The sequence below is a fragment of the Eschrichtius robustus genome, chromosome 8 (assembly GCF_028021215.1).
Source record: "Eschrichtius robustus isolate mEscRob2 chromosome 8, mEscRob2.pri, whole genome shotgun sequence".
Taxonomy (NCBI): domain Eukaryota; kingdom Metazoa; phylum Chordata; class Mammalia; order Artiodactyla; family Eschrichtiidae; genus Eschrichtius; species Eschrichtius robustus.
Window position 1 is genome coordinate 117,853,499 of NC_090831.1, and position 19,013 is coordinate 117,872,511.

Here is a 19,013-nt window from a genome sequence, read left to right on the forward strand (position 1 = left end):
CTGTTACTTTTTCATTGGTCAACACAAGCATGTGACCTAATATCTTCCAGGTGCTGGTTAACAAGAAGGGATGGTGAAGCTAGCTGTTTTCTGCACTTTAGGAAACAGATTATAGCTGGGATTGTCAGTTAGCATTTAATGTGAATGATGTCACAAGTGCACACAGGGTGTGGGGAGTTAAGAGTAAACTATCACACAAAGAATAGAAAGATTTGTGTAACAATAAATCTCCTTTCTTGATCTTTTGCCAACATATTGTCCCAATTTGAAATGAGATCCAGGTGCACTTTCCCTTTTAACAAAGGCTCTCTTGTACTAAAGCAAAAGATACGGTGTCTATGTCATTCTAGGAGTTTATAGAGGCAGAAACCAAGTTTCTGTGCGTGTGTGTGTGTGTGTGTATACTGGCCATGCACTGAACATTTGAAGCAAACATGGACTACTATGGGTACTATATTACTTAGATGCCATCAAAAGATGGCATACCCTCATATATTGCTATGTATAGAATATGCAATATCCTACATATACTATGTACCTTCATATATTGCTGATGGGAAGGTAAAATGTTGCCACTGCTTTGGAAAACAGTTCTGCAGTTCTTCAAAAAGTTAAAGCTAGAGTTACCATATGACCCATAAATTCCACTCCTAAGTATATCCCCAAGAGAATTGAAAATATATGTCCACACAAAAGCTTGTATATGCATTTTCATAGCAACATTGCTCATAATAGCTAAAAAGTGTAACCAACCCAAATATACCATCAACTGATGAGTGGATAAACAAAATGTGATATATCAATACAATTGATATCATCCAGCCATAAAAAGAAATAATAGACTGATACCTGCAGGTACCTGATACCTGCAACAACATGAATAAACTTTGAAAACATTCCGCTAAGTGAAAGAAGCCAGACACAAATGGCCACTTACTGTATGATTCCACTTACATGAAATATTCAGAATAGGCAAATCCATCAAAAGAGAAAGTAGATTAGTGGTTGCAGGAACACAGGAGAGGCAAGCACACGGCTTCTTTTTGGGATGATGCAAACGTTCTGGAATTAGATAGTGGTGATGATTGCGCAACTTTGTGAATATACTAAAAACCACTGAACTGTACACTTTAAAAGGATGAATGTCATGGTATGCAAATTATATTTCAATTAGAAAACCCTACTTTAGCTAGGTTAAGAAGAAGAAATTTTTTTAAAAAGATATTAGTGACTCACTGAAGCTCCAGGAGGGCAAGAGCATCAGGTTTGTAAGCTACGCGGTCAGGGACCAGACATGATTACCCAGTGGGATACTCCATTTGCCACGTCCATTAGTGCATGTCTGGCAACTTGCACCCCAATACTGAGCATAGGGTGCTACTTGGTCCCCTGTTCCTGCTGCCTCTGAAATGATGCCCCTCCAATGTCCTGGAATCCACGTGGCACTTCCTCCTTCCCTCCACTTTCTTCCGGATCTCAGGCATATCTCATTGGCCATGCCCAGGCTCCTTGCCTCTACCTTGGCTAAAAGGAAGACTGTGAAAGAGAATGTCTAGCCTCTTCCTTGGAGAGGCGGAATTCTCAAGGTGGGAAGATGCTGAGCAGTCAGAAAGCATGACAAATATCCAGTAGAGGTGTCTTCCCACTTTAAGATAATACAATTTCCATTTTAATGGTGTTTCTCTTATTAGGATACTTGGTGGGGATGCTTATTTGAATTAATGAAAAACTGAGTTATACCAAGAGAACTTGGGGAAATAAAAATGGAGAAAGAAACAGTGTGATGAACCAAGCATTACTCATTCTTTCACTTACTTATTCAACAAAGAGCTATGTATTTAAAAACATCAATGGACATTGGGTCGAGTACTAAACACAGGAGATACAGAGGTGAAGAAAATGGCTAAGACCCTGGCTCTTGAGCTCCTTAGGCTACATGGACAGACAAGCAAGCATAATACAGTGTGACAAGCAAAGTAATCAGGTATGAACAGGAACACAGAAAAGGCACAACTATTAGACAAAACCCCACCTTCCCCTTTTATTAGCAAATGGAGCTTTCCTCATGCCACTAGGAAAGTAAGGGCCCTTTTATGGTCTTTTGGAAACTGCGCTCCTCTCCTCCAATTGCCACCCACTTTGTAGGGCAATAAATCAACCCTGGCAGAAGCTGACTACATCCACCCAGTTACCTTTGCTCAGTGCTCCTCCAGAACCAGCGAAGGACAGACACAGCACGTAAAAGGACATGGCTATGAGGTGAGTACTTTTCCCCATGTGCATGGTTCTGTGAACAAGGAGTGTCCCTTTCTTCTTGTAAATGCCTCTGTCTCCTCTGCTTAGTGATCTGGACAACCTGTACTGTGTTTCTGGACCTGAACCTGATTCTTCTTCCCTTTCCACGATGAGGAGTGGGGATGAGATAGTGCATGGAGGCACAAGCTGACTGGAGAGGAGAGGGGTGTGTGTGTGTGTGTGTGTGTGTGTGTTTGGGGGAGGGTCTCAAGTGCGATGTTCCTTTCCCAAGGAGAGAAACCAAGGAAAGAATAAACAGATGGGCTTCTTCTGGTAGCTAGCTGAATGTGGCATGGGTTGGAAGAAAGGTGAACTTGTCTCTTTTGGCAGAGAGGGAGATGGTTATCCAGTCCTTAAGGTTTTTGAATAATAACCAGGATTTTCATTATGCTAAAATTTTGTTTGACACAGAAAAGCAGCTTTGGGCAGGGAGGGTTTCTAAGTAGGGAAGACTTTCTGCCTTCAGTAATCCCCACTCCTACCCTCTGCGTGGATGACAATAGTTCCAATGGCAGGAAAATGCCCGGGGTTGTCCCTGGAGTGTCCTGAACATCTGGAGTTCCAGGTGCTGAACCTGCTTCCCCAGGAGGATTAAGGAGCTATGGAAGAGGTGCTTACTTTTGGTTTGTAGAGGCTGGAGAGAAATGTCTCCCCATGGAGAGAGAGAGTATTTGGAGGAGGAGGCTAACTGATGGACAGCGTGTTTACTGTGGTAGTGAGTCATGGGCTGCATGTACAAGAAACTAGCCAGGTACTGCGAGCATACAGAGTGGGTCCCTCAGGTTGCTTTCACTGCCTGAAATTCCAGCATCGGAGAGTTAGTCTCTAGGTCTCTAAGCTCTTGAGTCTAGGAGACATGGTGGAGAGAGTGAGAATATTCAAGTACCAATTTATTTTTTATTTTTTAACATCTTTATTGGAGTATAATTGCTTTACAATGGTGTGTTAGTTTCTGCTTTATAACAAAGTGAATCAGTTATACATATACGTATGTTCCCATATCTCTTCCATCTTGCATCTCCCTCCCTCCCACCCTCCCTATCCCACCCCTCTAGGTGGTCACAAAGCACCGAGCTGATCTCCCTGTGCTATGCGGCTGCTTCCCACTAGCTATCTATTTTACGTTTGGTAGTGTATATATGTCCATGCCACTCTCTCACTTTGTCACAGCTTACCCTTTCCCCTCCCCATATCCTCAAGTCCATTCTCTAGTAGGTCTGTGTCTTTATTCCCAAGTACCAATTTAAGAAGGAGGGCCTGTCAGTTTTTGCCTCAGTTCCATGACTAACCGTGGTTAGACAAAATGCCTTAACATTCATTTATAAAATGTGAAGCATGACATCTGCCTGATCAACCTTGATACAGGGATTTTATGGAAACATAATCATATGAGATGTATCTTCTGGGGATTAGAGTAAACTTTTGGATAATTTAGGCCAGTGGAGAGACGCCTGATAGATTTAGGCAAATAGGAAAGAATAGTTAGAAAACTCCAACTTCAAAGCCAAACCCCAATCCTAAACTCCATGTTGGCAAATTGGCTGTAGATCTTTGCTCCTCACCCCCATTTCACAATTAAGGTGCTTCTTTTCTTGGCTTGTTAAATATTAACCTGAAGGCAGCCTCAGTTGAAAAGTGAAGCTATACACATATGAAAGTGCTTGTAGAAATGGTCATGGCATTGGGCTGGGGTTGAGAAGAGCAGAGGTGCAGGGAATGGAAAATTAAAGGAAAGGCAAAGTTAAAAAAAAGAGAGAGAGAAAATTCTTTGTCCCTATCAGTTTATAGATTGTCACTGCATAATTGTTGGTTTGGTACAGCTGAAACCCAGAGGGAGAAGAGGCTGAGCAGCTGGGCATGGGAGGTGTCATGACGACCTTTGGTTACACAGCTAAAGAGTTTATGTTCTGTCTGGAGAACCACCGAAGACTAGAATATAAGAGAATGAAACGATCTTGTTCGTGCTGTAGAAAGATCAATCCAGCTGCAATGTGCAGTGGATTTTGGGAACAGGAAGAATGGAAGCAGAGGGCCAGTGGGGAAGCTGTGGTGACAGTTCAGGCTAGAAATGATGGCCTGACTAAAGCATTTCCAGTAGGAATGGAGAGGAAGGAACAAATTTGGAAGATATTGGTAAAGTATCTGACTGAACTTGTAGCTGGCTGTGAGAACTAAGAGGAGAAGAGTCAAAAAAGATACCTAGATTTTTGAAGAAATTGTGATTCTCTTCCTCAAGGTATTAATTATTTGAGAAGGAGCCAATTTGGCACAATTGGTAGAAGCTGGGATGGGGTTCTGGGGAGAGATGATTTCATGTTGAAACAGGTTGAATTTGGTTAAGTCTGTGGGAAATCCAAGGGAGATATCTAATAGGCGGTTGAATATATGAATCCAAATCTATGAGCTAGAAATACAGGTTGGATTGTCCTCAGATATTATATGAAGTCATATGAGTGGTGGAGATGGCTAAAGGAGAGTGAGCAGTGGACCTGGGATGAAATACAGGGAATGTCAACATTTCACGAAATAGGAGACTACAAAGAAAGTTGAAGAGGAGCCAGAAAAGTAGGTGGAAAATTAAGATCGAATGATAGCAAATGATACAAACCAGAATTTTAAAGAGGAGGGAGTGGTTGATAGGGCTATCACTAAGCCAGTGCTCATCGTATTCAGCAGCTAAACCACTAGTGACCTCGGCAGGAGCAGTTTAAGTGGAGTGCAAGAAACAGAATCCATGCCAGTAATAGGTGAGGAAGGTAATGCAGACAGTGTGGAATTATCTTTTTGGAAAGTTACCAAGAAAGGAAAAAGAAAATTATAATGGTCTAGAGAAGAATACAAAGTCATCAACAGAGTTTAGGGTGACTTGGGCGAAAGAGCAAATTCAAAGGGAGAGGTTGATCGTGCAAGAGAGAAGAAGGATATTTGGTGGAATAAGATTTTTGAGAAATTCACAGGCTTTGAAATCTAGAGAATAGATACTAGGATTATACTTAGACAAGAAGAGAGAAAACTCTTTCATTGAGAAGAGAGGGGAAAAAATTAGAACTTATCTAAATATGGATAATTTTTATAGAGAAGCTTGGGTTGAGAAGCAGGAGGATGAAACAGTTTCTGCAAAATACTTGTCTGTGATGTTGGAGATAATATTGGCTGGAGTAAGAGTGCAGGTGACAGAGGTGGGGACTTGAAAAGAAGGATCAGTGTTTGAAATTTCTGCTGTGAAAAATGAGAGGAGCTGGCAAGATTGTCAGCCTGCAGGCCCAGGATGTTTGGGAGATTATAAACTCAGTGGCATTTACATTGGGCCAAGTGCATAAACCCAGAGGGCAGATATTTGGATGGATGGTTCAGTATAGCAGATTAAGGGAGCAAGGGAGATGAGAGCAATAATAGATATTGAGGTCTTAGGTCAGTTAGGGGTGAAAGCCAGGAGGGGCTAAGAGATTAAAAGGAAATGAAAGAGAACAGAAGCTTTAATGTGATCAGAGAATAAGGAAATGATACAATGAGAAGTTAAAAAGACATGAGCTTCTGACCAGTAATATATATATATACCTATATGTATATATGTGTGTATATGTATTATATATCTGACCAGTAAACAGGAGGTAGAGGTTAAAAGTTCAGAAGTGGAACCATTCTGGGGGATGATAAATTCCAGGGAATAGCCAATGTGTGGGGATGATGGGAATGGAGTGGTGACGAGTCGCTGAAGTTCAGGGCTGTCACGGAATTGTGAGGCATATATATGTATATGTGTGTATATATATATGTATTTATATGTGTGTGTATATATATATGTATATATACACACACATATATATACATATATATATATAAATTAGAGTGGAAAAATGAATACCTCCAGAATCTGACCTCATTTTGTAGATTAGGAAACACACATCCAAATCGTTGAAATACCCATCAGTCAATATAAAACTAGGGCAAGAATTGAAGTTCTTCAATTCCGAGTTCAGTTCACACCCTCCAAAATACCAAATATTTTAAAACTTGGATCTAGGCCTGATCTTTAGAGCTACTGTGAGCCACTAAATGTATATGGGTTTGTGTGCTGTGAACATACAAGGAAGCATGATGTTGAAGATCAGGATTAGGTTCATTTTTGTTACCAGATTCTTAAAAGGGTTAGTGAGCTCTAAACAGTTAAACACCTCAGCATCATGGCATGGGAATTGGAATACGAAGACCTGGATTCAGGTTTTGCTACTTTTCACCTCCATGAGTGGACATTCCTCTCTCTGCCCAGGGAGGGTGTGAAGATCAAAGTGGCATCTAGAAGTGCTTTGTGAGCCATCTCAACCCCTCATCTCTCTTTCTCCCATGCTCTATTCCATTCCTCCCTTCCTCCCTTCAGTTCTTTATGTCTGATATATTTTTCCTTAGACAGTACTCAATCCCTCTGCCGACAAAAAGGACAAGAGTCCTGCAGGTGTTGGATGCACTGACTAAAGTTAATTGGAGACACTGTGATGAGTGAAAACAAATACTCTCTGGATTACGTAAAGAGTAAAGCTGATAATCAACTCATCTTGCAAAGGAGTTCACATTGTAATCAGGATGCCTGTCTGTTCTTCTGGATTGGTGGGGTTTTGTGGCATACTTCAATCCTGTTATCTATGTCCATCTAGATGGCGAGGAGGCTTAGTGTATTGCAAGTCCTTCTGATCATCTTCATCCTAATTGTATTGGCTGTAGATATCCTCTTGCTGCTTTTTGTGTTGGAGAATCCTTCAGGTAAGGGAGATGCTTGTGGCTGCTGGATTGGAAGGATTGGAACAGAAGTCCCCTCTGGATGCCAAAGGCATCCTTTTATTTCTTCATTCTTCAGCGTGCCACCACATTGCATTATTCAAAATATACATCCACAATTAATTTAAATAAATTTCCAAATGGTGTGTTCTTTTTCTGCAACTAAACCTTGAATGCTAGTGATATTCGAGGTTTCACAAGTCCCATTTGATGCAATTTTAACAAGATGAAAAATTAGGCTCTTCAGAAGCCTGTTCTTCAACCTAGAGTCATGTCATAATAGAATCTTCAAGAAGAAAGAATAGTAATGGTGCCCAGTCACTTTACATTACGGAAAAGGAAATTGGGTTACAGGGGAGTTAAGGACTGATTAACTTGACCTAAATTTGACAATTACAATTAACCTCCAGCCCATATTCTGATTAAATAGCTATGATTTCTTCATAGATACTTTTGAAACTCTTCTCTCACAGAAACATCAAACAGAATGTCTTCTCCTTCGTGCACACTTTATACTCTAAATAATAAAATCATATATGCAGTACAAAAATCTATTCTTAAAATGAATTTGAGGTTTATTTTGCTTGATAAACTCACTTTATAAATGTAGATTTAGCATGCAGTGAAAAGGAACTGTACCCAGAGCAGAACCCTACCTGCTCAATCTGTTTTCACCACTCTTCACAGTAAACATTAAGGCACTTTCTAGGAACATTACTATGACTCTGTAAGATGATATGAAAAATACAGCTCAAAATGGATCACAGGTCAAAATGTAAGAGCCAAAACTGTAAAACTTTAAGAAAAAAAAAATAGGTATAAATATTTGTGACTTGGATTAGGCAACAGTTTCTTTGATATGACACTCAAAAAAGCATAGCAACCAAAAAAAAAAAAATAGGCAAATTGGACTTAAAAATCAAAAAATTTGTGTTTCAAAGGACCCTATCATGGAAACAAAAAGACAACCCACTGAATGGGAGAACATATTTGCAGATGACATGTCTAATAATGGTCTGGAATCCAGAATACATAAAGAAATCCTGCAATTCAAAATTAGAAGAAAAATAATCAAATTTCTAAAATGAGCAAAGAATTTAACAGACATTTCTTCATGGAAGGTCTACAAATGGCCAATAAAAAACTAGTCAATATCATCAGTTATTTGGGAAATGCAAGTCAAAACGAAATACCCTTCACACCAACTAAACTGTCTATAATAAAAAAAGACAGACAATAACAAGTGTTGTTGAGGATGTGAAGAAATTGGAACCCTCATCCACTGCTGGTTGGAATGTAAAATAGTGCAGCCACTTTGGAAAAGAATTTGACAGTTCCTCAAAAAGTTAAAGTTAACTATATTACTTAGCAATTCCACTTCTACCTATATAATCAAGAGAATTTAAAATGTATGTTCACACATAAACTTGTATGTGAATATTCATAGCAGAATTTTGTATAATAGTCAACAAGTGAAAACAACCCAAATGTAAATTAACTGATGAATAGATTTTGAGAAGTGTTATATTCATATAATGGAATATGATTCAGCCATGAAAAAGAATAGAGTTACATGCTGCAACATGGATGAACCTTGAAACCATTATGACAGGTGGAAGAAACCAGATGTGAAAGGCCACATATTTTATGATTCTGTTTATATGAAATGTTCAGAATAGGCAAATCCATAGAGACAGAAAGTAGATTCTTGTTTACCAGGCACTGGGAGAAGAGGGGACTGGGAAGTGACCACTAATGGATGTGTGCTTCTTTTTGGGGTGATGAAAATGTTCTGGAATTAGATGGTCGTGGTTGGCTGCACAACTTTGTAAAATACTAAAAGCCATTGAATTGTACATTTTAAACAGGTGAATTTTATGGCATGTGAATTATATTTAAAAAAAAAAAAAAACAACTCAACAAAAAGTAAATGTGTTTAACCCTTGGAGAAGTGTTAAACATTCTACGCAGCTACTAGTGATCACTGACTGGAGAATTGGCTGAAAGTCTGGAACTGCTTCCTTCCTGGAACTGTAATTACACTACTAATTTTCAACTTTGTCCTTTAATTTCTGTGCAGATACTTCATTTATTCCGGAGTGCCCAGAAACCCCCGAATCAGAAAGGATAGACTGCACCCCTGGCCAGGCGGTGACAGAGGTCAGAGAAAAAGGGTCCCTGCTGTTGGTCTGCTGGGTTTTATTGAAAAGAAATGAGTATGTGAAGTGGGGAGAAGGTGGTGATGGAGTGGATATGGGCCTCTGATTTGTTTGGAGTTCTTTCTTTCTTGCCTGATGAAATAAACAGCAACACTAAGAAAGTTAGGGAAGCAGCCTGGGGTAAAGGGAAGAGGAGGAGAAACTAACAAAAGTGTTGGCCTGTGGGGTCTAAAGTCCAGAGTGGAGGGAGAACTCTCAGTGTTGCTAAATGTGTCATAGTGTGATTCCAAGGATAGCCATGGAAAGGTTAAATGTTTGAGGGCTAGACTATGTATTTCTTGAGAATAGAGGCCATCAAGCACATATGGATGGCTGAGTCACTTGTAGAGCTCAAGTGACTTGTTATAACAAGAGTCATCTGAAATCATGTTATTGGCAAGCCATCCCAACGAACACGTGCTAAAAAACATAGGTTTTCTACCTGAGTAGCTTCCACAAGAATATCAACTATTTGAACCCTGCTTCGTTGTGACTTAATGACTTTATCATAAAGGTATACATATTTAGATTGTATTTCTTTATTCTATATTCTATACTCTATATCCCATAATATCCTATCGGGATATTAACTAGGACTGCATTAAATTTTAGGTGAAATATAGGTAATAATGACATAATAATTTTAAATCTTCCCATCTTAAAAACATAGAAAGTCTCTCAATTTCAACTCTTTTTTTATATACATGCATATTTCTCAACTGTTTTATGTTTCTCTTCATATACATTTTATTACATATGCATTATGAAGTTTTCTTCCTAGATATTTCATATACATAGTTTCTATGTCATCCCATTCATTATATTTTCTAACTGGTGCTTCTTTTATTACTAATGATTATCTTATATTTATTTTATATTATATTTATATATTTATATTATACTATATTATGTTAATTATATAATTGACCAACTTAAATTTCCTGTTGTTTCTAAAATGGTTTGTAGCTCTTTTTATTGTTATTAAGCATACAGTGATATCCTAGGCAAATAATCATACATAAGAATTAAATTTCCAGTTCATACATAGGGTATGTACATGTTTATCTTTGGTGATATTGCAAAAAAGTTCTTTCAAAGTATTTGTGCTAATTTACATTCAATTTACTCTAGCATTAAATATGAGTTAATTTGCTCTACATCCTAACCTACTCTTGGTGTTTTCTCCTTTTTCAATATAAACATTCTGTGGTTTTAATTTGTATGTTCCTCATGACTAATGAAGTTAAACACCTTTTCATATGCTGATTGGCTAGATGGATAATCGTATTTGTGAAGTGTCCTTTCCATTTCTCTTTTTGTCCAGTTTTTTTTTATTGGGCTGTTCATATTTTTCTTATTGCTTTGTAGTATTTACATATTCTGGATGCAAATCTTCTGTTTATATAAATTTTAAGTATCTCCCTATGCTGTTGTTTTACTTTTAACTCTCTTAATGGTGACTTTTGATGAAAATTAGTTCTTAATTTTACCAAACTCACTTTATCAATTTTATATAGTTAGTGCATTTTGTATTCTATTTAAAAATTTTTGCCTACTCCAACATTAGAAAAATATATTCCTATTTTTTTCTCTAAAAGCATTGTTGTTTTATCTTCCAAATTTGATCTTTAATCAATCTAGAATTGGTTTTTGTGTATGGTATCAGGTAGGAGTCCAGGACATTTTTTTTTCTTGAATTTCTAATAGACCCATCACCACTTACTGAAATTACCATCTTTTCCCCTCTGCATTGTAATGCCACCTTTACTAGAAATCATATGTTTTTATATGTGTGGATCTGTTTCTGGAATCTCTATTCTGTTCCATTGTTAGTTTGTCTGTTCTTTTGCCAGTACCACACTGCCTTCATTACTATAGCTTTATAGTAAGTCGTGATATATAGTTGTGTAAGTCCTCCAAATTATTCTTATTATTCTTATTATCTTATTATCTTATTATTATTATCTTATTATCTTATTATCTTATTATTATTATTATTATCTTATTATTATCTTATTATCTTATTATCTTATTATTATCTTATTATTATCAAATTATTCTTATTATTCTTATTATCTTATTATCTTATTATCTTATTATTATTATCTTATTATCTTATTATTATCTTATTATTATCTTATTATCTTATTATTATCTTATTATCTTATTATTATCTTATTATCTTATTATCTTATTATTATCTTATTATCTTATTATCTTATTATCTTATTATCTTATTGTTAGTTTGTCTGTTCTTTTGCCAGTACCACACTGCCTTCATTACTATAGCTTTATAGTAAGTCGTGATATATAGTTGTGTAAGTCCTCCAAATTATTCTTATTATTCTTATTATCTTATTATCTTATTATTCTTATTATTATTCTTATTATTCTTATTATTCTTATATCTTATTCTTATATTCTTATATTATTCTTATATTATTCTTATATTATTCTTATATTATTATTCTTATATCTTATTATTCTTATTATTCTTATTATTCTTATTCTTATTCTTATTCTTATTATTCTTATTCTTATTATTCTTATTATTCTTATTATTCTTATTTTTCTTCAAGATTGCCTAGCCTATTTTCTTCAAGATTGCCTAGCCTATTTTTGACTAGCCTATTTTTGACTAGCCTATTTTTGACTAGCCTATTTTTTCTTCAAGATTGCCTAGCCTATTTTTGATTTCTGAATATATTTTAGAATCAGCCTGTCAGCTTCCTCACAAAACCTACCAGACATTTGATTCTGATCACATAAAAGTCACAGATTAATTTTGGGAGAATTGACATCTTTACAAGAGTAAATATTCTAATCCATTAATGTGGTATATCCCTCTATTTATTAAGATTTTTAGTTTTGAAAGTTTTGGTATAGAGGATGAAATTTTTTCCAAAATCTTTCTAAGTACTTGATGTTTGATTTTATTTAAATATTATTTTTAAATTTTAATTTTTCATTTACCTGTTGGCATATAGATTTAAAATTGATTTTTTGAATATTTATTAATCTTGTAACAGAAATCATATTAAATTTACTTATTAGTTCTCCTAGTTTGTCTATAGATTCCTGGATTTTCCTTATACAACAATGTTACCTGCAAATAATGACCATTTAAGATTTTCTCAAATGTGCACTTTTTTTCCTTATAACACTAAAGATGCTTTTTCCTTCTAATTTTTCAATACAGTTTGGGATATCTTATCTGAAAATCAATATGCAACTTTAGTAGGTTTTAGGGAATGGAACCTTCCGGAGACTGATTTTAAATAAACCTAAGAAATAACTTTTCAGTAAAATATTAACTCTAAAAGAGAATTTCTAATTTTAGAAGAAGTTGGCTACACATGATTCACAGAATTAAAGCGTCTATCAGAGACTTTACTGAAAAAATCCTTGCATCAAATGGAAGTTGGATTAGATAATTTCCAAGTCAATTTTCAGTTCTCAAGTTCTATTAGTCAATAATTTCTGAGTGGAAAATGACATAAAAATCTATTTGGAAGGCAACTGGAGAGTATGCTTTAGAAAAGCTTGGTATTAAGGAAAGAGTAGAGATAGAGACTTGTTATGAGTCAACTGCCATAATCCAGGCGTGAGTTTATGAGGGTCTGTGTTATTGTGTGACTGTGGAAAGGGAAAAGAAAGAGATATGTATATCTCAAAGGTTTGACTTTTGGTGTCTGGGATACAGGTAATGGCTTAAACCTGAAATAGGAATGTTAGGGTAGACTGAAGGCGAAAGTGTTATGTTTACCTGACTGTACTGGATTTCTTTTGTTACTGTTGTTTTTTTTTTTTATAGAGGTCGATAAACTTTGGAACAATTTATGGCAATCCAACTGACCTTTTAAACTTTACAGACCTCAGACTCAGAGGTAGAAGGGGTACTTAAATGTCTGCCTCAGATTTAGGAAAATCAGCTACCCAGAAGTTATCCAGAACCCCAAAACTCTTTCTCCACTGATCCCCTTCAACTTTTTTTGTTATCTAAAGAGGAAGAGGCAGGAATGTCAGTTATATATATGTGGAGAATTAGTAAGTACATTTAAGAAGATTGTATGGTTGTAATGTAATTGCTTTGTTTATAATGGGCATGAAACGTTGATTTCTTATATTCATATTGTGGTTTTTCAGAGCAATTACATTAGATGTTAGCATCTAAAATACTTGTCAGAAAAAAAGACAGGAAAAAAAATAAAATAAAATGCTTGTTAGTACTTTATCTTTTCCAAATGAGTAGTATTGTGACCTATTCTTTTGTTTTTTAAATCACAAAATCTATACTTGGATATATTACTTTAATAAGAAGGATTCAGATGTTATAGTTAGGTACAGAAAAAAATAGGAAAGTCCTTATGCATAATGCTTTCTCTCTGCCTCCAAATCACCTACCCAGAATCAGGTCAATAGCTTGGTATGTATCCTTCTCTTGATCTTTCTATGCTTTTGCATACGTTATTTATATATTTTGCACATATATTTATATATTTTGGTTTTGTTTTAACATAAATTTAACTGTGCTATATAGCTTATTTTATAACTTGCTTTTTAAATATAGAGCATTATTTTAAAAATTGCTTGAGATGATCATATGATTTTTTTTTTGGTCAGTATTGTAAATTACATTAAAAGATTTCTTAATTTTGAACCACTGTAGCATTCACTTGACATAACCCTTACTTGGCTATTTTGCCTTAATTCTTTTAATACACTAATTAATTCGTATTGCTAACATTTTATTAAAATTTTACACATCTATGTTTTTTTAAGTGATATTAGCTTATATATTTTTATTTGATTGTTTACTTGGACTTTCCTTGTTTAGTTTGTTGCCAGAATTATTCCAGTTTAATAAAATGAATCAGGAAACTTTCTTTTTCCACCTTGTTCTGAAAATATATATATATTATATGAGAATATTTTATTCCCCAAATCATCTGGGCAAAGTATCATTTTTTTAGGGAAAGCTCTTTGACTATTTATACAATTTTCATAGTTAATGTCATTTCAGGTTTTCTGTCTCTTCTTATCTAATCTTGATTATCTAATATTATACTATTTGAAGATTTGAATTACAGTTTCACATTTATTGGTAAATATTTGTATAAATAGTTTTCTCATAATTCTTATTTATGTTAAGAAATCTTATGTACCTGTTGTCATTCTCCTTTTTTGTTCCTAATCTTATTTGTCTCCCTCCTTTTTAGTCAAAATAGGACGTGATAAGGTTTTGATATTTCTTAGGTCTTTTCAAAGAGTCTCCTTTAGATTTACTGATCTGCCAAACTAATACCAAAACATATCCTCACACTATAGTAATTATCAGTGTGGCATTATAGCAGGAATTGATACATATGCCGTTCGAATATAATAGGAAGTCCCCAAACACATATGCATATTGTGCATTTAAATTTAGTTTATAATAAAAGTGGAATTTCAAATCAGTAGTGGAAACAAGGTCTATTTCATGTGGTGTCTGGCTTACTTACTATGCTTGCTGACAACACCATAGCGCATGACCTTAGATGAATTTCATGTTTGAATTAACGGTTGTAGATACATGTTTCTTTTCTCTTTCATTAATTACTGCTTTTACTCATTAGTTTTTCATGTAGCTTTTATGGATTTATTTTATCCTTTTCTAGTTTCCTGTGTTGTATATTGAGTTGTTCATGATATATAACATTACTTTCTTTCCTTGATTCCCCCTTCCCTCATCTGTGTTCTCTTTTCACTCCTTTTGGAATCTTTTACTTGAATGTTGCTGTCTGAGTCCATTGGTCACTTGACTTACCCTTTCATACTTCCATTTCTTTACCTTTGTGTATTATGTTCTTGGATAATCCTAAACTTAATTAAAAATATTTTTGTTGCCTTGACACTTTTTTCTTTTATTGTTTCCTTTTTGTTATTCAGTCCAAATATGAAGGAGTTTTAAACCTTGCTGTTAGGTAGCTTAACTTTCAATATTCTTTGTTGCTTTCCTTAATGGAAGCAACAGCTGTGTATCTCTTCTGAAGGTGGTAATTATTTTTATTTTGAAGGCTCGTAATGTTTATTTCTATTAACTGCTTCCTCCAATTTGTTTATTATGTCTGTTGCCTTTCTATCATGATGTTGGTTTCTCTCAAATGTTCGGTGGTTCTTGACTGTCATCTTTCTATTTCCTTATGTACGACTGCCTGTCCTATTTACTTTAGTTCACACTGAGTATTTAGGAGAGAAGGAAAGGACTGCTAGAGAGAAAAATGGACACTTGCCTGGGGGTGGAGGCTGGGGCGGGGGCAGTTTATCAGCTACTGCATCGCCATACCTTCTGGCTCCCAGAATCTCTCCTCAGTCCTATAGCCTATGAACAAATACTTCAGATGCCCACCCATTAGCAAGAGCTGACCAATAGCTGTAAGGAATGTCTGACTGGCTGGCTAAATGTTCATTCTAGAGCTTCCCAATTAATTCTCCAAAACTATAGCCCAGGTTCCCTTCCACTTCTCCACACCTACCTGACTTGGAGCAGTTCTTTTTCTTCTCTTGTGTTTTAGGCTATGAATATATGTTTTCCCTAGAGTTGATAAAGTCGATTTTCTATGTTTCAGGAATTTCATAACTTTTTTGGTCTGCTGTATTGAATTATATTTTGCTGTTCTAAAATGGATTTGTCGTCTTTTTCTTAATGGTACTTCTCTCAATTCATGTAAATTTAGTTGGGTGGAGAGATGGATGCCTGTGCTTATTTCAACATTTTGGTTCAATTTGCCATTTATTTAATTTATTATATTATAACAAAACAAATTTTTATATAAATTAATCTGACATTTGTAGGATCTTTAGAAAATATGTCTCACCAAATAATAATAATTTAGAAAACCTATAATCAAACCACTCTGAGAAACCACAAAGTTTATTTTTACCTTGTGGACACTGTGAATTTTTTGATGTCACTGTCTGTCCCAGTTTGATCTTCATTTTCTCTGTTTTGCTTTGCTTTCCTTTTCATACTTCTTAGAAATGCATTTCTCTGTGCCATATTGCAAGCCATTTCCATGACTCTTCCTCATGAAAGTGCGAAGCGCTTGGTCCGGCATCCAGCTCACTGGTGGTGTGGATATTGGGTGCCTCCCATCTCATTTCTCCTCCTCAGTGTTCTTGTCACAATGACCTTGTGGGTTTTCCGAGTCTGTCATGCATTGCTGCTTCCTCTGCTTGGAGTGCTGCTCTGCTGACCATGGGTCTAACCCCTCCTGGTACATGAGGACTGGACTTACCTTTCACTTACCTGGAAGCCCTCCCCACCCCACTTACAGCCTTCGAGGCTGGATCCCATGGCTGGTATGTGTGTGTGTTCCCTTAGCCCCTGGGCACACTCCACTGCAGCACGCATCATACTGAGATTGTCTGGATTTACTACGAGACTGTAAGTTTGCTGAAGGCAACAACTGTATCTTATTTATCTGTATTATTAGTTCCTTGTTTGGTAGGTAATAAATGCATATTGGATGGCTGAATAAATGTATGAATAAAAAAAGAATAAATACATGACCGAATGGAATTATGACCTGTCATAAATTCTTCTTGGAATTTGGTTATAAGTAAGTAGATGACCAATACTTTCCTTCTTCCATTTCATGTAATGCTAATTCTGTGCCGTTGTTACAGGAAGCCTGCAGATGGAAATATAAGTGCTGCTAGAAGTCTGTGCCAGATACTGATGTCCCCTGGTGCTTCTTCCCCAGGAACTGGGGCTATGAAGTCAGCAATTGGGTTACAAATACAAGCACAGGTGAGCACTGCCCTAATGTTGCCCCAGGGAATAACTTTGTATGAACCAGATGAGTTAACTGCAAAATAAAGGCTAAAAGCTCCTCTCTCTCTCTCTTTCTCCTTCCCCGACCTCTAGTGTACACTGCCCAGTTGAGAAGGTTGCCATCCCCATCTCTGTTTGGACATGATATAATCGACACCCTCTTCAGAGCTGAATATCAGACATCCAATCGTTTTCATTTTAAGGTTAGTTTGATAGTTACCATTGAAGACATCTCTGCAGAAAGCACGGCCTCTACTCTGGGTTCAGATCATTTTTCTTTATGCACTGCATTCAGCTCTGGAGGCCGGAGGTGCCTCTGATTCTCTCTGCAGCACTCTCCCGATGGGATGGACAGACAAATTTTTATTTGATGGGGGACATGTGATTGGGTGATTTCCTTTTTACAAATCAGGAAACACAGGGTCGAGAATTAGAAGCTATTCTTTTTGAGGGTTATTCGAGAGTGAAAATCTTTTGTAAAAGCTCTACAAGGAAGTGTCCCTTCTGTTTTCCATCTGACAGATCACTGATTTCAACTACATGTGCTATGAAGTCCCCCATGAAAATGTTAAGCTGTTTGATGGGACTGCCGATACCTCCAATTTGAGCTATCACGTAGAAGTCATTCATAAACCCTTCAGCATCAAAATAATGAGGACCAGCAACAAAAGAGTCTTGTGAGCTTTTCAACACTCTGTATGTCTTTGAATGTACTTACTTCCCAGTGTCACTCATTCTGACTTAACTGCGGTCGGGTGAAGAGATTAAGTATGACTTGGGAAAATGTTTGAACCTGATGAAATGTCAAAGCTTTTGCTGTAAATCATTAACACCTTTAATCTGTCACGACTGCAGAACAAAGAATACTAAAATGTGATGTGCTCACTTGCTCAGTTATATAAATACACTTGTGATTCACATATACTATGAAAGAGGTAACTTTATTATTGATATTTTGGATTACTATTTACACTGGAACTCAGCTTCACTGTTTATCATTCCAAAGTATTATTTCCTGAGAAACTTACCATCAAGCACCTAAGAGCAGCTTAAGCTTAAATCATAAATTGTACTGGAGAAAATACAAGGATGATGTCAGTGAAATCTGTATTCAAATCCTAGCACACGTGAATCACCAGTCAGCTGTGTGATATTAGGCAAATTACCTCACCTCATCAGTCTCCATTTCCTTGGACCTAGGAAGAGAATCAAAATATCCACTGCTGCTCTGTGTACTGAGATGATATTCATAAAGCATCTAGAGAGGTGCCTGCAGGAAGTAGATGGACAGCAGATGTGAGGTTGCATTTACTCTCTTCCCTCAATCATCCAACTTGAGTTTCTGGCCTCACGTCTCCAATGCTGTGCTCCTCAAGAATCAAAGAATCCGAGACCCCTCAGAAAGCGCTTCAAAGGTAGCATACACGTGGACGATGATGACACAGAAACAGCTGTTCTCCGAGTGTACAGGGAAAGGAGCAGACAGTTTGCTGGCAGAGAGGGCTGTTTGGTGACTCCCGCTCTTGCTCCGTGGCCCTTTCTCCAGGTTGGACACCGGCCTCGGGCCCCTCCAGTTTGCCCAGCAGTTCCTGCAGCTCTCCATCCGACTGCCCAGCGCCACCGTGTACGGGCTGGGAGGACACGTGCACCAGCAGCACGGGCACAACGTGGCCTGGAGGACCTGGCCCGTCTTCAGCCGGGATGCCGCCCCCACCGAGGTGAGGTTCCCTTCCTCCTGCTGGCCGCCTACAGTGAGGAATACCTGCTCTCCTTTCCAGAAGGTAACCTGCAGAGTAAAGTATACCATCGAGTAAAGTAGCCTACAGAGTTATGTATTATTTTGCCCAATTTAGATCTGTTTGTGTTGGAGAATATTTGTTCTTAAGGTTTATAAACTCACAATCAGTAATATATCGATTTTTAAAAACATC

General features: G+C 36.7%; 1 protein-coding gene across 1 annotated transcript in view; it reads left to right on the forward strand.

Annotated features, from left to right (window-relative positions):
• Positions 1–6,947: 6,947 nt before the first annotated feature.
• MGAM2 (maltase-glucoamylase 2 (putative)) overlaps positions 6,948–19,013 on the forward strand; it is a 75,993-nt gene continuing 63,927 nt past the window's right edge. The window contains 6 exon segments of the mRNA XM_068549828.1: positions 6,948–7,053; positions 9,149–9,228; positions 16,935–17,058; positions 17,176–17,285; positions 17,605–17,759; positions 18,629–18,800. Of these exon segments, the coding sequence (XP_068405929.1) occupies positions 6,948–7,053; positions 9,149–9,228; positions 16,935–17,058; positions 17,176–17,285; positions 17,605–17,759; positions 18,629–18,800 (747 nt within the window).